An 18,817-nucleotide genomic window follows, 5' to 3' on the forward strand; every position below is an offset into this window, starting at 1 on the left:
ACAGACAACGGAAGGTGGAGCTGAGAGAGCTCTGACAGAAACTGCTCTTGAGAGGAACAGCTCTGTGAGAACTTGTGACAGACTCAAGATCACATCAGCAGGTGCATGTGGAGAAGTGGGGAATCAAACCTCCCAGATAAGAATCCACACACTTAACCACTACACCAGGCTGGCTCAAGAACATAAACATAATGTGCAAGAATGCACCACAAAATGGTTGATTTCTAAACAAACAGCTCCAGGCTTTTATTAAAGTGTAGTGAACATCTTTTAATAGTTGATGCATCGGCACGAAATTCTATCCAACATTTCTTTAGAAGGTGTTCATGCCTCTGGATGGGAAGTAATATATCCTTGTTTTTTCCCTCTTTCACATTCATATACCTTTATCCCACACAAAGTTTGCAGAAACATTCCACTCTAGGAAAGGGGGAAAGTAATCGTAGTTCTGCTTAGCTCCATAAATAAAAAATAAAATTTAGCATCAAGCAAGTTGGTATTAAGAGGAAACATGTGATATTGTGGAAAGTAACCCAGGATGAACACACCACTAGTTATTGCCAGCTGAACTAAGCCATACTTTATTTGGCCGTTATGACCAGCTATCCACACCAAGCAAGTAAGAATAATAAAAAGCCATGTATGTGAGGGGTAAACTACACTGTTAATAATAGAACTCTTAGGATGCAGTTGAGCTTGTTGGAAACTGACCAACATAACCTTAACAGATACCTCAGACTTCTAGAGAACTGACTCAAAACCAAGCTAAAACCAGCAGTACTGTAAATAAGCCTCCAGAAGTAAGTAAAGGAGCGGACATATTGCTCATGGCAAATTAACACACATGAACAGAATGTCCCCTACTGCTTATTTGAACATTCATTATGGGCCACCTAAAGAACACACACAACCAAGGAATGTTAGATTATTCTCATGCTAAGACAGGCAAATATGATGACAGTGCAGAGAGATCTGCCCCATTCACCCACACTGCAATTCTGCTATCACTTTCACTGAACATGCAACTAAGCCAGTATGCATGAACTTATTATTCTGCTACAGGTTTCCTAGGCACCAAACAGCAATCTTTGTCAGCACTAATAAGGCATCTAAAGGTCTCTTTGCTTACTGAACTTGCATTGTTTTTTTTTAAACCAAATTCCCCACTTATAGTTAAGGATGTCTCTTTGCCCCCTTGAGTTAAATAGACCGTATCACTGTGAAGCAAAATACTTTTGTCCATGTGGAGGAGGGAGAAGAAGAGAAACTGGTAAAACCTGTATTTACCAAAGCCCAGTCCTATACTTGTTTTATTAGGAAAATCACCAACTGTACTGGGACTTAAATTAAGAATTAAGCAAATTGGGACATAAATTAAAGATTAAGAAATAATGCAAAGAACAGTAAGATCTGAAAGTTGATGAAACTATAAAAAGCAAAACACCTAAATAGTTTAGATAATTGCAAGTAGACCATAGTAAATGTTGGGCTAAAAATATCTTGGACAGGGACATTCCAAGTGAATGTGAACTACAAATAAAACTATCATGTTTTCTAATATAAGAAGTGGCATAAGAACATAACATAAGTGGCATGATACATTGGTGACACGCTGTAGGGCTTCAGTTGGTATTTCTATTCTGTGTACTGCTTCTCCCAGCTCTACCTGAATTTATGGCATACAGCCCATTCCTATGTATATTTGCTGCTAAATCTGTTGAGCTCAATGGGACTTCTATGTCAATAAGTGTGCAGATATGTGTATCAGAAGAAAGCAGATATGGGCACTTTTACGACCAAGATCAATCCAAGAACAATTACTACCTCCTCCTAACTCAACCTGAATAATAAATAAATGCCACTGGGAGAGAAAAAGAAGTAAACCACAAATTAAGGATGTGCAGCTCAAAAAAAATCAGGGTGTTTTTTAATCCAGATATCAGAGATAAAAATTATCAGAATTCTCAGTTTTCAAATAATGGTTTGGTATTTGGATCTGATCCCCTACCTCCACCCCAGGATTCCAGTATTATTCAGCTCCATTATTTCCCATAGGGAATTTTTCCAGAGGGCCGGAGGGGCTATTTTTCCAGCAAATTGCACCAAAATTGCAATGCAGCTGCTGGAGCCTATCATTTAAATAACACCCACATTTCAAGTTACGTAGACCAAGAAGTCCAATTCTATGTGACCCTGAACAAGACGCGCCAGGACAACCTCCATTGTTTGCTATGGGAGGGGGATTCCTGTTTGCTATGGAAGGGCGGATGCTTTTTCTCAGGTCAAAGAATGCTCAAAGACACAGGAGCAAGCCTCTCAAAGCAGAGAGAACCAACAAACCCCCAAAACCAATGAAGTACAAGGGGATTCTGTCAGAACTGCAGAACAATGTGGCAAACGTGAACAACAAATGTACAACCCAAGAATCCAACCCAATGTCAAATCAGAAAATAATCCAAGTCAACCAAACAGGACCCCAAGCTCAACAAGTATAAAATCAGAGAATCTGAGTCAATGTACAACCAGAGATTCCACTGCAAAAAGCAAACCCCAGATGAACCAATTTACACAAAGTATACAGTGTTGCAAGAACAACAAAACCAGTTTAAAAGATCTGACCAATATGGCAGGCTGATATCAAGCCCCAGGAAGACACAGATACACTAGTAAAATAAAGACAACATTGCCCTGGGAGTCTTAAAATGCTGGCTCCCAATATTTCCAGTTAATCCCGAATATTGCTGGGATTTTTCAGAACCCATTTCCTAGTATCCTGGAAAATGCCAGATATCATCTGGAAACCTGAATATATCCAGAAAATACTGATAGGGTATTTTTGGACTAGATATATCCAAATGAACATCCATGCACTAGACAGCCCAACCTAAATATGTGTGCATGTGTATATGCACACACATAACAAAGTAATGGAAAAGAATAAGCAGATTGGGCATGCTTTGGAAGCCAGTACTTAAATTCTTTAAGCAAGAGCCAAAGCCATAAAACAAACTTAGATACTGAGGAGCAGGAATTACACAAAAAAGGAGGATAGAAATAAACAAACAAAAACTCAAAATAAACAAAAAAGTTCATTTTTTCTTAAGGGAGCTGCTTACCAGAACTCAGTACACAAATACAGTATTTAGCAAGTACAGTAGTCATCTTGAAACCTACAGCTCTTGATGATGACAAAATTATTTTTTATGTCTACAGCTTCCATTTGCATCAGAAAGGTGGAAGTTGTCTGTCTCCTTAAGATTGCCTTTGAAACTGATGAAGTGACAAATTCTCTAATACACAAAGGAAGCTACAAGCTCCAACATCTCTTTTGCAGTGACACATGGTACAATCTAAAACTATCTTCCTAAGAGGCAAAGGCCACAAGGCCCAAGACCTAATCTGTAGGGATAGGTTTTTTAAAATGCATGCCCTACACAGTTAGATGAGAGGATTGAGGAAGGGGTGTTCAAATTACATTCCCAGTAGGAAGAATCAATTTTAAATTTAAATCCCAATGGAATGGTCCAAGTGTTCCATTATTCATAAGTAATGGTAGAATATAAATCATGGCATTTTAGATAAGTAGTCAGACAGCCTGCCTTACATGTTCTGATCCTATAAGGGTTTCCAGAAAGCCATATGCACAATAACAGTTCTTCCTTCCAGATATGGGGAAACAGTTGGGTTGCAAAAGCAGAATGTCAGACCCACAAAATTAAGATTTTAAACTACAGGCAATGCTACGCCATGGTTTCAGATAAGGGTGGGCACAAACGGATAAAACGGAGGTCCGGGGAGGTTCGTTTGTTTATGGGGTTTATGAACCATGAACCTCCACAGACTTTCCCATTTAATGAAGGAGTGAAGGGAAGGCAATAGACCCCATTGCCTTGGCAATCCTTGGCACCGGTGTGTCTGGCTCCGGGACTGCTCCCATGAACTTCTGTGGAAAACATGGTGGTTCGTGAGAGATGCGATTGCATGGACTGGGCTCATAGACCACAAACCAGACCCCAGTCTGTGACAAAATTTGGCCCATGAGCCAGTCCATGCTCATCCCTAGTTTCAGATTATAATACTCCAAATCACTGAATACTTTGGTGGTTATGGAGGAAATCCATAACCCCTCTTTAACAGATCAATCCCTCTTTAACTGAACAAATCCCTCTTTAACTGAACAATCAGAAGTACAAAATGGTTATTAGAATGTAGTTATTCTGTGTGATATGGTGAAGTCTGTACCCTGAATGTATTAAAAACAGCATATGAAGAGCTGGGGAGAAAGGGGAAGGTCTCTGGTCAAAGAGAATCAAGAAGGAAGGGGAAAAGAAAGACAAGGCCCCTGTGTTCTGGGCTAACCCTGCCATGGACTGAAATGACCCCTGGGACAACTGAACTCCTGAAGTCCCTGAGCTGTGAAATATCATGAGTGTACATCTCCTTTAACTGTAAGATACTGCCTTAGAAAAAGGTTTTCTTTAAACAATATAACTCACAGTCTAAAAGTTTGGCATACTTTTTTATGCTCATGGAAACCACACTGTTAGATTGCACTGTGCATGACTCAACTAGTCCAGGTCACTGCTACTGTTCAACAGCACCCGCCCTACAAAAGCTAGTTTGGTTTAGTCATTACAGCTTCAGAGCAGGGTCTGCAAGTCTAAGGTTCAGATCAGCTGTGGAAGCTGAATGGGTGATTTTGGACCAGTCACATACTTTCATCCTAATCTACCTCACAGGACTGTTGTGCAGATAAAAAGTAGGAGACAAGGGGCTTTGGTCTCCACTGTGGACAAAGACCATAGCTTTCCTAGGCAGAGGCTGAGGAGGGGCGGGGTGGGGGGAGACAGAAAGCTGAAGATAAAAGGGCAGATAGAGGTGGGTTGGCTGATGGGTGGGAAGGAGATAGGGTTGCCAACTCCAGGTTATGAAATTCCTGGATGTTTGAGGGGTGGAACCTGGGGAGGGTGAGGTTTGAGGAATAGAGATACTCCAGCAGGGTATAATGCCATAGACTCCAGAGCACTCTTCAAAGCAGGGGAAAGTGTTGCCAACCTCCTGGTAAGCGCTAGAGATCACCCAGAATTATGACTGTTCTCCAGATGACAGAGATCAGTTCCCCTGAAGAAAATGTCTGCTTTGGACTGTATGGCATTATACCCTGCTGAGGTTGCTTCCCTCCCCAAACCTCACCCTCCAAGGCTCTACCCCCAAATCTCCAGGAACTTCCCAATCTGGAGCTGGTAACCCTAAGGGGAACTGATCTTTGTAGTTGGGAGATCTGTTGTGATTCCTGGAGAGCCACCACCTCCACTGCTGCTGTGTGGGCTGGGAAGCAGGTAGGCAGTTGGGAGCAGCAATGCCGCCGCTGCTGCTGGGGAGGGGGAGTGTGATGGGGGCAGAAAGACAGGAAAAAGTGACAGGCATGCATAAGAGAGAGTTAAGAAAAGGGCTGGCAGGAGAAAGAGTGAGAGACTGAGAGAAGAAAGGAAAGATGCGAGGAAGCGAAGGAGGGGAGAATGGGTTATCTGCTCTTGCCAAGTTTCTTGTGGATTCCCACTAGTTTATTTGATTTCTGTACTGCTTAAAGCATCATGTGTGAATACTTATGCTAGGTTTCAGTTCTTATTGGTGGTTCCAGACTTCTAATATACTAATGCATTTGGTTATTGTCCCATTTTTTGACAGTACCGGCTATGTGTAATTTGCCTGAAGTCTCTGTGAGAAAGGAACTCATACATGCAGTTAATCAATCAGTAAGCTAATGTGCACAGTCAGAATTCAAAGACACAGACGGAATACTTATGGTTTTTATTCAGGAGCAGATAGCTCAGTATAAAACATGAGAATGTTGGGTGCACTGTTCTCTGTGAAAACCACTGAAGAAAGTGGTCATCTTCCAATTGCCACTTCACACTTAATATTTTTTATTTTTTATTTTATTTATATCCCGCCCTCCCCACCGAAGGCAGGCTCAGGGTGGCTCACGGGTTGGGGTGATAATAGCAACAACTTCTGAGTGCATCTATGTCATTCTCAACTTTGCACAGTGTATTTTATTGCTGGACATCTGTACTAGGGAACAAAGTTTGCAGTGGGAAGTGGGTCTCAGATAAACATATATAAACCATGGTAATGTTCCAGCAGCCCTAACTGCCGCAGAGCAAACATATAAATTATCACTGATAACATAAATGATTCTGTGCAAGTCAAAAGTCATTAATGTGCAACTTAGTTGAGTGAATCTGTCATTCAAATATAGTTTTAAAACAGAACCTACCAACAAGAACATAAGAGAAGCTTGCACAATCCAAAGCTGTAGTAGGGAATTGAAAACTTTAGACCATGGGGCTATGAAAGCAGAGAGCATATAGACATTACACAGAAGATTCCAAACTCTTTAAGCAGCTCATCTTGGGGAAAGTAGGTTATTTATAGATAGTACTATTACTTAATGATAAAACATACATTTAAATGAAGACAGACTTAATCATTCCCCAAAAGTAGGAGAGTGTGTGCTTTTTAACACATGTCAAGCAGAGACTTATTGCCTTTTGCACAAGTTTAGTAGCTGCAAATGGAATCCATGAAAATTTGTGTGATAATATACTGAAAAGCCTGGAGATCGCTGATAATCATAATACAAATTGCTGATATGGGGAGGGATGGTGGCTTAGTGGTAGAGCATCTGCTTGGGAAGCAGAAGGTCCCAGGTTCAATCCCTGGCATCTCCAACTAAAAAGGATCCAAGCAAGTAGGCATGAAAAACCTCAGCTTGAAACCCTGGAGAGCCGCTGCCAGTCTGGGTAGACAATACTGACTTTGATGGACCGAGGGCCTGATTCAGTATAAGGCAGCTTCATATGTTCATATGATATTGCCAGCTTCTACTTCACAGTAAAGTACACAACATATTGCAAAAACAAAGTTTCAAGATTCTTGTTCTGGAAGAATTATTTAGTACCATCAAATATATAAAAACAATGGCTTGCATTTAATCACACAGTTCTGAAAACTTAAGGCAATTAGAGCAATATTTCTAGAGAGTTTTACAAAAGGTAACTTGTATTAATAATGAAGACAAAATGTACTTACCAATATTTTATTATCCACTTTGTCACCTTTAACTTCTAGCTTAACTTTCTTTTTCACTGAAATTTTTATCTTCCTTCCAATTATATCCTTGACGCTTTCTGAAATGGAGAATATACAAAATTACGTTCATTGTCAAGAAGAGGAAAAACACATGCAACAGTGCTACTGTTCTACTGTCAATGAAGTATTCTTAGAACCATATCATTTTAAATGATGTGTTTCTTAAGAAAGCGTTACTACCTTTTTTTGTTTTTGTTTTTAACAATCAGAAGCCATATGCTCCAATATGACCCCCAACTAAAAATGGAATTGAGCTAATGCATTTTTAGGAGTGTGCTTCTCTACTCGGTGAAGTTTACAGAGGAAATCACAGGTTTGGTTCTCTCACAAGAAATAGGAATCTGTCAAAGTACATTTAGTTTGATTGATACTGAGGCACTCAAACAAAGGTTTAGCTTCATTCACACATACACTGTACAGCAGGAACTCTTACATTTCGGAAGTTAAAAAATTCCAATGGAAGAATAGCACAAATTGCACCACCCCATAAACTGTAACACTAGAATAGTTCAGATGCCTTTTATCTGACAAATGCAGAAAGGCCTCCACAAAATATAGGATTGTTATCAATCCAGTGATTTAATCTAGATTTGGGGAAACACTAAAGAGTAGTCTGAAAAAGAGCAATACATGCACAAGCTGTACCAGTTCTTGAAATACACATGAACCAATGTCCAGATTGCTGGCAGTCTGTACTGCTCAGCTGAAGGCATGAATAAAACAATTCTTCATTACAAAATGTTTGAGGAATATTTCCAGTTAAGCATGGATGTGCCAAAACCAGAACATGAAAACCTGCCATACCTTACTAAAGTATTACTAGAATCACTGCCGTTACATCTTGATGCTTGGTCTTGTCTCATCCTGACAGAACTCGTCACTTGTCTCCAATAACTCATTCCCAACAAGCTCTTGGAACTTTTAAAGCAATTTCTTCCAGAAGACCACCACATAGAGACAACATGGAAGCCATCATCTCTCATGTGGTTGCACATGCATTACCCAAGAAGTAGGGAAAGGGGAGAGGAAAAGCAGGAGCTGCCAGAAGGAAGAAGTATTGTAGGGGAAAGGATATGGAAGAAAGTAAAGTAAGCCTTACAAGTCCTTGAGGATTCCTGCTTGTTCTCCTATAATTTCTGAATGGGTATTCCCTGCAGACAGGAAGCTGATGCCTCCTGGGCTTGTCTGAAGATAGACTTAGGAAAAGAAGGAAATTGACACTAGAAAGTATATCAATGGCCACAGCGCTGGGATCTCTGGTGCAGCATACAGTTGCTTTACTAACATTTTCTAGAACTGTCAAGGTTAACTGTTAAATACACACACACACTACCACCATCAGTGTTCCCTCTAAGCTGAGTACATGTGAGCTAGCTCACAGTTTTTTAGCCCCTGGCTTACACATTTTTGTCTTAGCTCAGCCTGCTCTGGCAGGATGGCCCCTGCACGCACTTATTTATGCAGTAGCTCACAATTTTAATGCCAGTAGCTCACAAAGTAGAATTTTTGCTCATAAGACTTCACAGTTCAGAGGGAACATTGCCCACCATCATGTATATAATCTCAAATGCGCCCCATTCTGCAGATACTTATAATCTCCTGATAAAAGCAACACTGACAGAAAACAGAAAGTTCTGCAAACTTGGGGACTCCCCAAGTTTGCAGAAAAATCTGAAGATGTTAAAAATGTATATTGGGAGAGTTTAATCCACCCCCAAACAAGAGTGCAAGTGAAGACAATGGAGCCACAGCAACATAATGGGCTGGATAGCTGGCAGGGGTGCAGTGGGAAGGAGGAACTGCTGCCAGAAGAGGAGGCACCTCTTCCATAGGAATTGTCCCCAGCTCAGCCTACCCTACCTGCAGGACAATACACCAATACATTGCAGGAGATAGGCAAACACCTTGTGGACAATGGGAGGAGGTGAAACTGCTATGTGAGAAAACAGTTGCTGGCAGCCAGGCCCGCCTTTGCTACCTCTCCAGCAGCCGCACTCCATGGGGGGTGGGGAAGAGGAGGAACTACTGTAGTCTGCAGCAGTTGAGGGAGCAAGAGAGAAAGGAGGAGGGAGGGAAAAAATGATTGGATGGAGAACCGAGAATGAGAGGCAGTGTATGTGTGACAACAGGAACTGGAGAAGAAAGAGATCATATCAGTGACAGTGGTTGTTGTGGGCAGGGAGGAAGCAAAGGCAGGGGTAATAGGATGGCTGCTGCTACAAGTTTCTTGAAGGTTCCCACTTGTACCATCTGATAGTCAAGTATGCCCTGATTTGTGGATACTTAAATCTGCAGATCAGGGCCATACTGACAGAAGGGAGATTTTGCTCCAAACTTGGGGGACCCCTTAGGTTTGCAGAAAACATTAAAAATGGATGGAGGGTTAAATCACTCCCAAACACAGGAGATATGAAGACAATTATTATTATAGCTCCTCTGAGCCACCAGACTCCCCGCAACACCAGGGCCAACACGGCTCCCAGCCTGGTCACTTGCACACCCCACTCCCAGCATGCCCAGCTGGAATGTAGGTGGCTGGGCACTGAGAGGAGCCTCTGGTGTCCCTTCCTCCCCCTGTGGCCCTCTGGATGGCCCCCTGAGATCTGAGCAGCACAGACACATTCCCAATGTTCTGTCCAAAGGAAAACACAGTTGTGCTGAAAGTGCTGCACTGCTGCTGCTGCTGAAAGAGCAGGGCATGTCCAGACTGACAGCAGCTTCAAAAGCCAATGGCAAAGAAGCATCATGGGGATGGGGAGCAGCAGCAGCTGCAAGAGGCTCCCAGGGGCTGGAAGAAGGTGAGCTCTACAGCTTCTAGCTTCCTCCCTGCCTTTCTGGGCAGCAATGAATTGCAGGCAGGTGGGGGAAGCCATGGTGAGAGGCAGGTGGGTTCCTTCCCCCCACACTGTCCCCAGAGTACCTGCCCCCCCACCTACCCTATGCCTCAGGAAGGCTCACTCCCCCCTCCCATTGTTGCCTCCACTCCCCAGCCTTTCAAGTTTCTTGTGGGTCTCCACTTGTATTATATATTACCTATCAGGGGTGTCAAACATACAGCCCGGGGGCCAAATCAGGCCCCTGGAAAGCTCCTATCAGGCCCCCAAGCAACTGGCTCTTGTCTGCTTCCTTCTTCTTTTCTCTTGCTGCCTTCTGCATTGCAGCTTGCTTTGCAAGGCTTGCTCAATCGCACAGGAGCTACAGAGCAAAACCTCTATTTTCTCCATTGATTGAGGCTCCTCTCCCTCCTGGTCCCCTGGGGAAGGAGGGAAAGAGCCAGAGTTTCCTTTGCCCAGTTCCCCGGATCCCATGGGAGAAATACAAAGAAAGCACCTTTAAGACTGAGTGCTAAAGTTTTAAGCATGTTTTATTTTAAGTTTTTTTTTAAAAAAATCTTTAATTGTGTTTGTCTGTGTCCTTTATGAAATTTATGTCTCTACTATGTAATCTTAAATAGGTACACACATGGCCCAGCCTGACCTGGCCTGTCCCGGCCCAACAAGGTCTCATTTATGTCAGATTTGGCCCTCATAATGAATGAGTTTGATACCCCTGACCTACAGATAATGCCAAAAAACTAAACTAGTATTAGGTGCAATACTTAAGCAACGTTAGTGTGTTTCCATGACCACCTTAATGCAAGTGCATCTAGCTTCATGTCTCTTTTAACACATTAGCCTACAGTATAGAATAGCAAAGTATCACTCATGCAAACTGATCCACAGAGAACTTAGGTACTTCTACAAATGAAACAGAAGGGAATTTTTCTTCATTCTTAAGGTACAAGAGACCCCATAGAGAACACAAAAAGCCGTAATTCTGAAAGCTAACAGATGTTATATTATACACATTTAGTTTATGTTAGCCATGAACAAACAATACAGCTTTTAATTGATAACCTATGCAGTAATTCCTAATTGTATATTAATGTTATCTAAAAATCTTTGAGTCATTTTCTCTAATTAGAACAGGAACATTTATATAATGTCAAGAATAGCTGGGTTCTAACTAACATATAGTGCCCCATGGCACAGAGTGTAAAACTGCAGTACTGCAGTTCGAGCTCTCTGCTCACAACCTGAGTTCGATCCTGGTGGAAGCTGGGATCAGGTAGCCGGCTCAAGGTTGACTCACTCTTCCATCCTTCTAAGGTCGGTAAAATGAGCACCCAGCTTGCTGGGGGGAAAGCACAGATGACTGGGGAAGGCAATGACAAGCCACCTCGTAAAAAGTCTGCTGTGAAAATGTCATAATGCGACGTCACCCCAGAGTCAAAAATGACTGGTGCTTGCACAGAAGACTACCTTTACCCTTTTTAAAAACATTTTAAAATGCCTTTAAATATATTGCTTCATATTTTTCCCAGCAATAATAAATAGTGTAAAATATAATGTATGTCTTGCTATAACCCAAGTAGCTTTATTTTACAGCATTCTGCTGCTAAGATCCTGTTCTCATTTAGAAGTGGATCAATGCTCAAGAATTCTTTTTTGATCCATAGCTTGAGATTAAATATATACACTGAAGTTTAGCTCTAATATTCTACCCTGCTCAGACAGTTATAGAATCACCTATATTTTTACGAGCATTAACACTTCCATTCTTATAGTCATCATATCTTAATGCTCTTGAGAAATGGCTCTTCTCCCTACCTCAACCATATTGTTCTACTACTGTGAAAAAGGGGTGGGGAACATAGTTATATGAGCATGCTGCATTTTTCCTTCCCTCCACAACACCAATGTCCACCAAGCTGACATCTCCCATTAGAAGTCTCCCTTTTGCTTCCACTTTGCTTGCATAACCAACCGCTAATACAGCAGAGAGCAATAACTGGCAGTACAACATGGCTTCTACCACTGAATAAGTACATCTTTTTCTATGTTCAGGAAGAATCCATTATACTCTGCTCTGCTGAATCATGCCAAAACATGCCAACAGGAATGATTTTTGCATCTACCATTCTATATAAATACTCTAGGCACAGCATTCTGTATGCTTAATATATTGCCCCAATAAGGTGATAAACTGGAAATGTCATAATATAGGTTCCTTTGCTTTGGTGCCTTCTGTGTGATAATAAACAACCTCAGAACAGAGTTGTACAGTTCTTAATGGAGACCAATGAGTTACACGGGATGAAATAGGTGGACTGTAATCTGAATGAAACACAGTTGTGAGGGGCAAAATATTTCCCAAATAGTTCTGCTAGGAGGGTCCCTCCAATATACGGGTTTTCTACTCATTCCCTATGCTCTTACACACTGACTTCAATGGGGTTCAGTGCTTTATTAGTATTAGGTTTAATCAGGGGATTTTGTCTCTTGTTAATTTCATTTTTATGCTGTTTCATACAATCTGTTACATAATCATTAAGACCAACAACAACAAACCATCAAACAATCAGCGCAAAACAAGTGAATTTGCAAAGACCCCTTTAAATACTTCAGCCTTGCATTTTTCCCTTCACTGATAACACCTTCTTGCACTTCTCTAGGCAACCCATCCCAAAGGACTGAAACTGCCACTGAAAAAAACCAAGAACAAGCTGAAACCATCTTTAGTTCCCTCAGCATTGGAACTATCAGCAACCCCTACTGTGCACAACACCCTCAAGGGGTCATACTGGGGCCATCCGGGTCAGGGTTAGGCTGAGAGTAATGTGACTGGCCCAAGGTCACCCAGCAAGCTTCCATGGCATGAGTGAGGATTTGAACCTGCATTTCCTAGATCCTAGTCCGGTCTGAGACAAACCACTACATCACACTGGTCCTTGTAGGGGAATAGTGTGTTGGAATTTGATACTTATCTTTTTACTGGCATGATTATATGTACAAAGTTAAATAAAATACCTTTTTACTATCTGCCTTGCTTTTCTAGCCATTATTACAATTTGTTTTACTTCGTGATTATTACTGAAAACAGCTTTGTTGTATAGAAGAGAGGCCCTGACCTGGATAGACCCAGCCTAGCCTGATCTCATCAGACCTCAGAAGCTAAGCAGGGTCAACTAAGAAGCAGGCAATGGCAAACCACCTCTGAATGTCTCTTGCCTTGAAAACTCTGAGGGGTCACCACAGGTCAGTTGTGACTTGATTGGGGGTGGGGGGAAGAGGAAGGGTTGTTTAAAAATTATCTGCCCTGGTACACCAGGCTAGGTACACCACTGCTCATTCATACAACAGAATTTACTAGTTCTCATAATCAACTGGACAAATCCAGATGGGCAACCATGTTGGTCTGAAACTTTAGAACAGATTTTGAGTACTTTAAGACCAATGCAAATTTATTCAGGCTATGAGCTTTCATGTGCACTTTTGTTGGTCTTAAAGGTGCCACTGGACTCAAAATCTGATCCACTAGAAAGTCATTTCCAAGGTGTCTTCAAAGGCAGCCTCACAGAAAGCATGTTACAGAAATCTGGTTTCAAGGATCATGGATAACCCTGACGAAAATCAGCCACAATCAGAAGGAGATACACATTTTCTAATGCAATGTAGCCAAAAGAAAGCAATCCTAGCAACACCACCAGCATGCTTCTCAGTCCTTAAAGCCAGCTCCCCAAGATTATTAAATGCACCCACCAAAGCCATCATTACACCATCCAACTGTGATAAATTTACCCACTCTCAGAACAGCATCTCTTCTTGTCTTGCCTGGATTCAGCTTTTCAGCTTGCTTTTCCTTGGCCACGTGATCACAGCCTTCAGGCAACATTCCATAACCAGTACAGATATATTTGGGATCTTAGTCAGAAATTCATTTAAATATTGGTGCATTGCTTTTCTTTGTACTCATAAAGTGGTCCAGGTATACAAATTATACCAAAAAAAATTAAAGCCACCAAATTCAGACAGATCAGTACAACAGCTGATAGATATGAAATGTATACAACAGGTTGTCAGATACATACTGATGGGAGCCAGCGTGGTGTATTCATCAGGAGTGCTGGATTCAGGATTCAAGTTCCAACTCTGCCACAGAAGTGGAGGCCAAGTGCACTCTCGGCCTAACCTACCTCACAGAGTTTTTGCTAGAATCTCCATTAGGATGAAAGATGGGGTACAAACAAACTAAATAAATAAAACTCTGGGTAACACAATGTGGCCACACGTATTAAACAGCACAAGATAGATCTCTGGGCCACCCCACCTGGGGATTCAAGCATTGCAGGCTGGCTGTCAACACAGAAAGGGCCTTTTTTTGCCTCTATGAGTACTTGGCATCCCATTCACTTTTCTCTCTCTCTGTTCAACCCCTCATTAAGACACACATTTACCCCACAGAATCCCACAAAGAATGGGTTTCAACTGGCTTAGATTGGTGTAAGTCTACACAGGATTGCAGTATTAGAGTCCTACCCTGCATCACTCCCAATTCACTTCCCACCCTCAACTATTTTCCAGAAGAAGAGAAAGAGCCCACAGAGTAAGCACTCATCAACACAAGTTGAATCCTTGGCACGTCCAACCAATGACATGACTCCTATGTGAATACTGAACTTAATTAATAGTAATAGAATTAGTACTTCTTTGCATTTGGACGTGTTATGGCATGTGTGGCCCACCTGCAACACACAGATCAGATTGTAAATGAGTCTGACACCCTGATCAGCCACATCAAACAACACCGACAGATCTCAGCAGCAAACCACTGCCTTCGACAAAACTGTGCATGCAGACTGCCAGAACCACTTGTGCCTTCTCAGTCCCCAAACCAGGCTTGCAGCCAGACGACAGACAACCAGTCTATTAAACATTTGTGACGAGGCTTTTGGGTTTTTAAAAAACTGAACAAGGGCCAGCAACGATGGCTCTGTTCAGTGGCCCACTTAAGTCAAGGGTCTTCTTGCGGACCTCCTCCGCAGTCTGAGCAGCGATAGATGCTCTCGGCACACAGCCGTTCCACCCCATTTGCCACTAGTCTTACTGAAGCACAGAGGAGCGAGCAGCCGAAGAAGAGCACAAGGCAAACGTCCTGCAAGAGCTCAGACGGAAGAGGAAAGGGTTAAAGGCCCTTCTGCTCACGTTTTAAGCTTTGCAAAAGAAAGCTGATGTGCATTTACTAGGTGAAGGTTGGGAGGGGGAATTGGAGGTTTCGCAGAGGCCAGACGGGAAGGCCAGAACAACCCGCAGGGCTGCCAGTTGCCTCCACCAGCGCGAATGCCCAATAAGGCCAGGGGTGGAAGAGGAAAGAAGCGGCGTTCAAGCGCTGCTGCTGACACGTCTTTCATCCCGCCGCGCGCGCCCCCTCAAGGGGTTAACGCGGCGTTCACTTCCTTGGATTAGCAACGCCGAGCCCTCCGCTGCACTCCCCTCGCTCCGCAGGCTTTTCAAAAACCGCGCAATCGCCGGGAGGAGATTTGCAAAGCCCCCCCCCCCCTTCTCTTCCAGCAATAGCGCCCCCTCCGGTGGAAAGCGACTCACCTTCCAGAAGCCCACCTTCCCCGAGCGAACCCACCTTCCCACCACGCCTCCCCCCCCCCCCAATGGACGACTCGGGGGAGTATTTAGCAGAAGTGACACTGCAAGAGGTGGGGGGGGGGGAGGTCAACGACGCAGACCTCGATCCGTGCCTCACACCGGCCTCTTGGCCCCCCTAGAGCCCCTCCGGCACTTAAGCCCTCGTTCATAGCCAAGGGGGGTGGGGGTGGGGAGAGACAGCGAGTAAAACGTACATGCTTACCTAGCAACTCTTTGGGAACGTCTGAGCTCTCCTCAGTCATCGTTGCTCCCTTTTTTAAATATATTTGGCAATGAGGTGTGTGTGTGTTGGTTGCTGGTGACAACTACGAGCTTCTTTTTTTGCCACACACGCGTAGAAAAATAATTCCAAAACGCTCTTTTTAAAAAACTATCTATATAAAGAGGAAGGTCAGGAGGGGAAAGAAGAAGGAAAAAAAAGCACCCGAAAGTCCTGCTGCTGGTGTCTCCCTCCCTCCCCTTGAAGGGGCGAGAGAGATGAGAGGGGAGCTCGCTTTACGAGCTTATTGCTACACGACGCCTCTTCATTTCGGGTGCAGAGAGAGAGAGAGACAGACAGACGCTTCCCAGCGAGGCGGAACGGTTGCCCCCGAGCCGTGCCCGCCGCGACACCAGCCTTTCCTGCCCGCCTCTCCCCGCCAGACGAGTCCCCCTTCCCTGCTGCTGCAGCGGGGCTCCTGCGTCTCGCCGCCTTCCCCTTCCTTCTTCCCGCTTTCCCCCTGTTGCCTCACGCAGCCACCTCCTGGCCTGAGGTGCAAGCGGAAGGAGTGGGAGGAGTGGGAGGTGGCATTCCTGGCTCTCTCAGAGCCCAGCCCGGGGAAGGGCTCCGCTCGCTCGCTCGGCTCTCGCCGAAGGGCAGCCGCCTCTTCCCTCCTCCTTCTTCGGGCAGAGCCTGCCCCCGAGAAAAGAACCGCGCTGCGGGTTTCTCCGGGAAGGGTTGCGCGGGCTGGCGGCCGCCACCAGGAATGTTGCTTTCGCTTCAGCCGTCTTTCCAGCTCGCCTTACGGTTGCGCACAGATTCCATGCGCGCTGCCATGGGAAGGGGGGGGTAGAATTGAGGGCATTTGTACTAATCGCTTCGGTCCCTCCTTCCCTCCCTCCTCAAGTCACAGAATTTCACGGCAAACAGAGAGATCGGGGGCCATCTGCTGGTTTCAGGCCGGCTAAGCCTGGGCAAAGAAATCCCCGCCAAATCCCAAAGAAAGAGGCAAACCTATCCGCGCTTGTAGGGTTGTCTTCCCAATAAGCACGTTTAGGGTGACCTCAGGGGCCAAGATCTTCTTGTACACGCTCGCCTGGGATTTATTGCTAAATAAATAAGCATTGGCTAGAGTTCTGCGACGGCAAACCGTTCCTCCCTTACTAGGGTTGCCAACCTGCAGGTGGTGGCTGGAGATCTCTTGCTATTATGACCGATCTCCAGGCAACGAAGAAGAGTTCACCTGCAGAAAATGGAGGCTTTGGACTTTAGCAGGTGTCAAACTTGTTGGTTAGGAGGGCCGGATCTGACATGTCACTTTGTTGGGTCAGGCCATGTGTGCCATAAAATGTAATGCCAGATATAAATTTAAAAAGGACACAGGCAAACCCAATTAATGTTATTGTTTTTTCCCCCTCAAAATACAGACAAAAGCAATTGATTTCTAGCGGTGAAAGCACTTGATTTACTGGGGAACTTGCAAAAGCCCAAATAAATGTATTTAATCATATGCAAGACTAAAGATACTAATACCATAAAGGGGGGGGGGTGTCTTATATTTCTATATAAAGTAGTTGCTTTTGTATATAGCACTTTTAACCCAGATGACAGGGTCCTGGCTCAGGAGGAGAGGGGGTCTGAACCTGACTCTCCCAGTGCTCCCCCCAACCCTACTTCCAGAAGCCTCGGGGAAGTCAGGATGGCAGCTGCCTAGGGCACCACTTGGCCCAGGGGTACCACAAGGCACCCCCTCTCCCCACGTCCGCTGCCTTCCTGACTTCACTGAGGCTTCCTGAGGCTCAGGAGGACTCAGCAAAGTTGGGGGGCGTGGCAGCGAGCACGCTCAGAGCCTGGCTCTGAGTGCGCTCGCTGCTGTTCCAGACTTTGCCGAGGCCTCCTGAGGTTCAGAAGGCCTTGGCGAAGTCAGGGGGCGTGGCAGCGAGTGCGCTTAGAGCCCGGCTCGGGAGGCCTCAGCAAAGTTGGGGGGGGTATGACAATGACACACAAATATACCAATATACCCTAGCCCCGGGCCTGCCTACTTCTCATTCTTCCTGCATAGAAGTGGCAAAACTGAGAAGGCCTGATGAAGAAGCTGTTTCTGAAATTTCCAGGGGGCGCTTTTTGTCCTCCCACAACCTCTTTTCTGTCCTGGGATGAGAAGTTTCTGTCCCCCACCTACACTCATTTAGCTCCATGGCTGTCAGGCCCATAGCTACAGTGGGGGGCCCAGGGGCTGGCCCCATCATGGATCAGCCAGGCCCCACAGAGCCAGGCTGCAAAGTGAGCTGAGTGGGAGCAAGAAGGTCAGTGCCTCAGGCATTGGCCAGGTAGAGTGGCTGCCAAGCTTGATTCACTTGGGCAGCCCCCAATGCAGCAGCCAAACCTGAGCATTGCCAGGCTGCTGGGGTCTGTGTCTCTTGACCCCCTCTGCCAAAGAGCTTTTTGTTTCCTCTCACCTCTCACCCATGCCTCTGCTGGAGAGTCCCATGGTGATGGGGGGAAAGGCATAGCTTCCGTATATATAAGTCTAAACCAGGGGTGGACAGATTAAACCACAGGTGGACAGAGCCATATAGAATAAACTTCAGATGTTTGAAAGCTGCTGGGGGGGTGGCAAAGCCCTGGCTGGTGGCTGTCTGTCTGCCCCCTCTCCTAATCCAGGGATTGTTATGCAGCTTCACCTACAATTCTATGGACAAGGTAGATGGGGAGGAAGAGGGGGAACCCTCAGAAAGGTTCGGGAGCTGTGCTCCTATCTGCTGAATCTGAGGCCTGGTTGTAATACAATCGCCCTTCTTTGTTCCTGGGAGGAGGTCTTCTGTTCCAACCACTGCCAAATAAGACTCTACTTAGGACAAAAGTCCAACAGGATTCTGAGACACAATTAAATGAGCATCTCTGGAATACCCCATAGTGCTCTCTCTCACTTCTCAAACTCTCTGCCAAGATTCCCAAATAATCCAAATTTATATTTCCATAT

The 18,817-nt window shown here is 44.5% G+C and overlaps 1 protein-coding gene across 2 annotated transcripts in view; it reads right to left on the minus strand.

The window, feature by feature from the left end:
- CARMIL1 (capping protein regulator and myosin 1 linker 1) overlaps positions 1-16,611 on the minus strand; it is a 203,043-nt gene extending 186,432 nt beyond the window's left edge. For both annotated transcript variants that reach the window (XM_060244127.1, XM_060244125.1), the window contains exons 1-2: positions 15,838-16,611; positions 7,096-7,193 (exon numbers count right to left, since the gene is read on the minus strand). In XM_060244127.1, the coding sequence (XP_060100110.1) occupies positions 7,096-7,193; positions 15,838-15,877 (138 nt within the window). In that variant the 5' untranslated portion in view covers positions 15,878-16,611. The remainder of the gene's footprint in view (positions 1-7,095; positions 7,194-15,837) is intronic.
- Positions 16,612-18,817: the final 2,206 nt, after the last annotated feature.

Source organism: Heteronotia binoei, chromosome 7 (assembly GCF_032191835.1).
Source record: "Heteronotia binoei isolate CCM8104 ecotype False Entrance Well chromosome 7, APGP_CSIRO_Hbin_v1, whole genome shotgun sequence".
Classification (NCBI taxonomy): domain Eukaryota; kingdom Metazoa; phylum Chordata; class Lepidosauria; order Squamata; family Gekkonidae; genus Heteronotia; species Heteronotia binoei.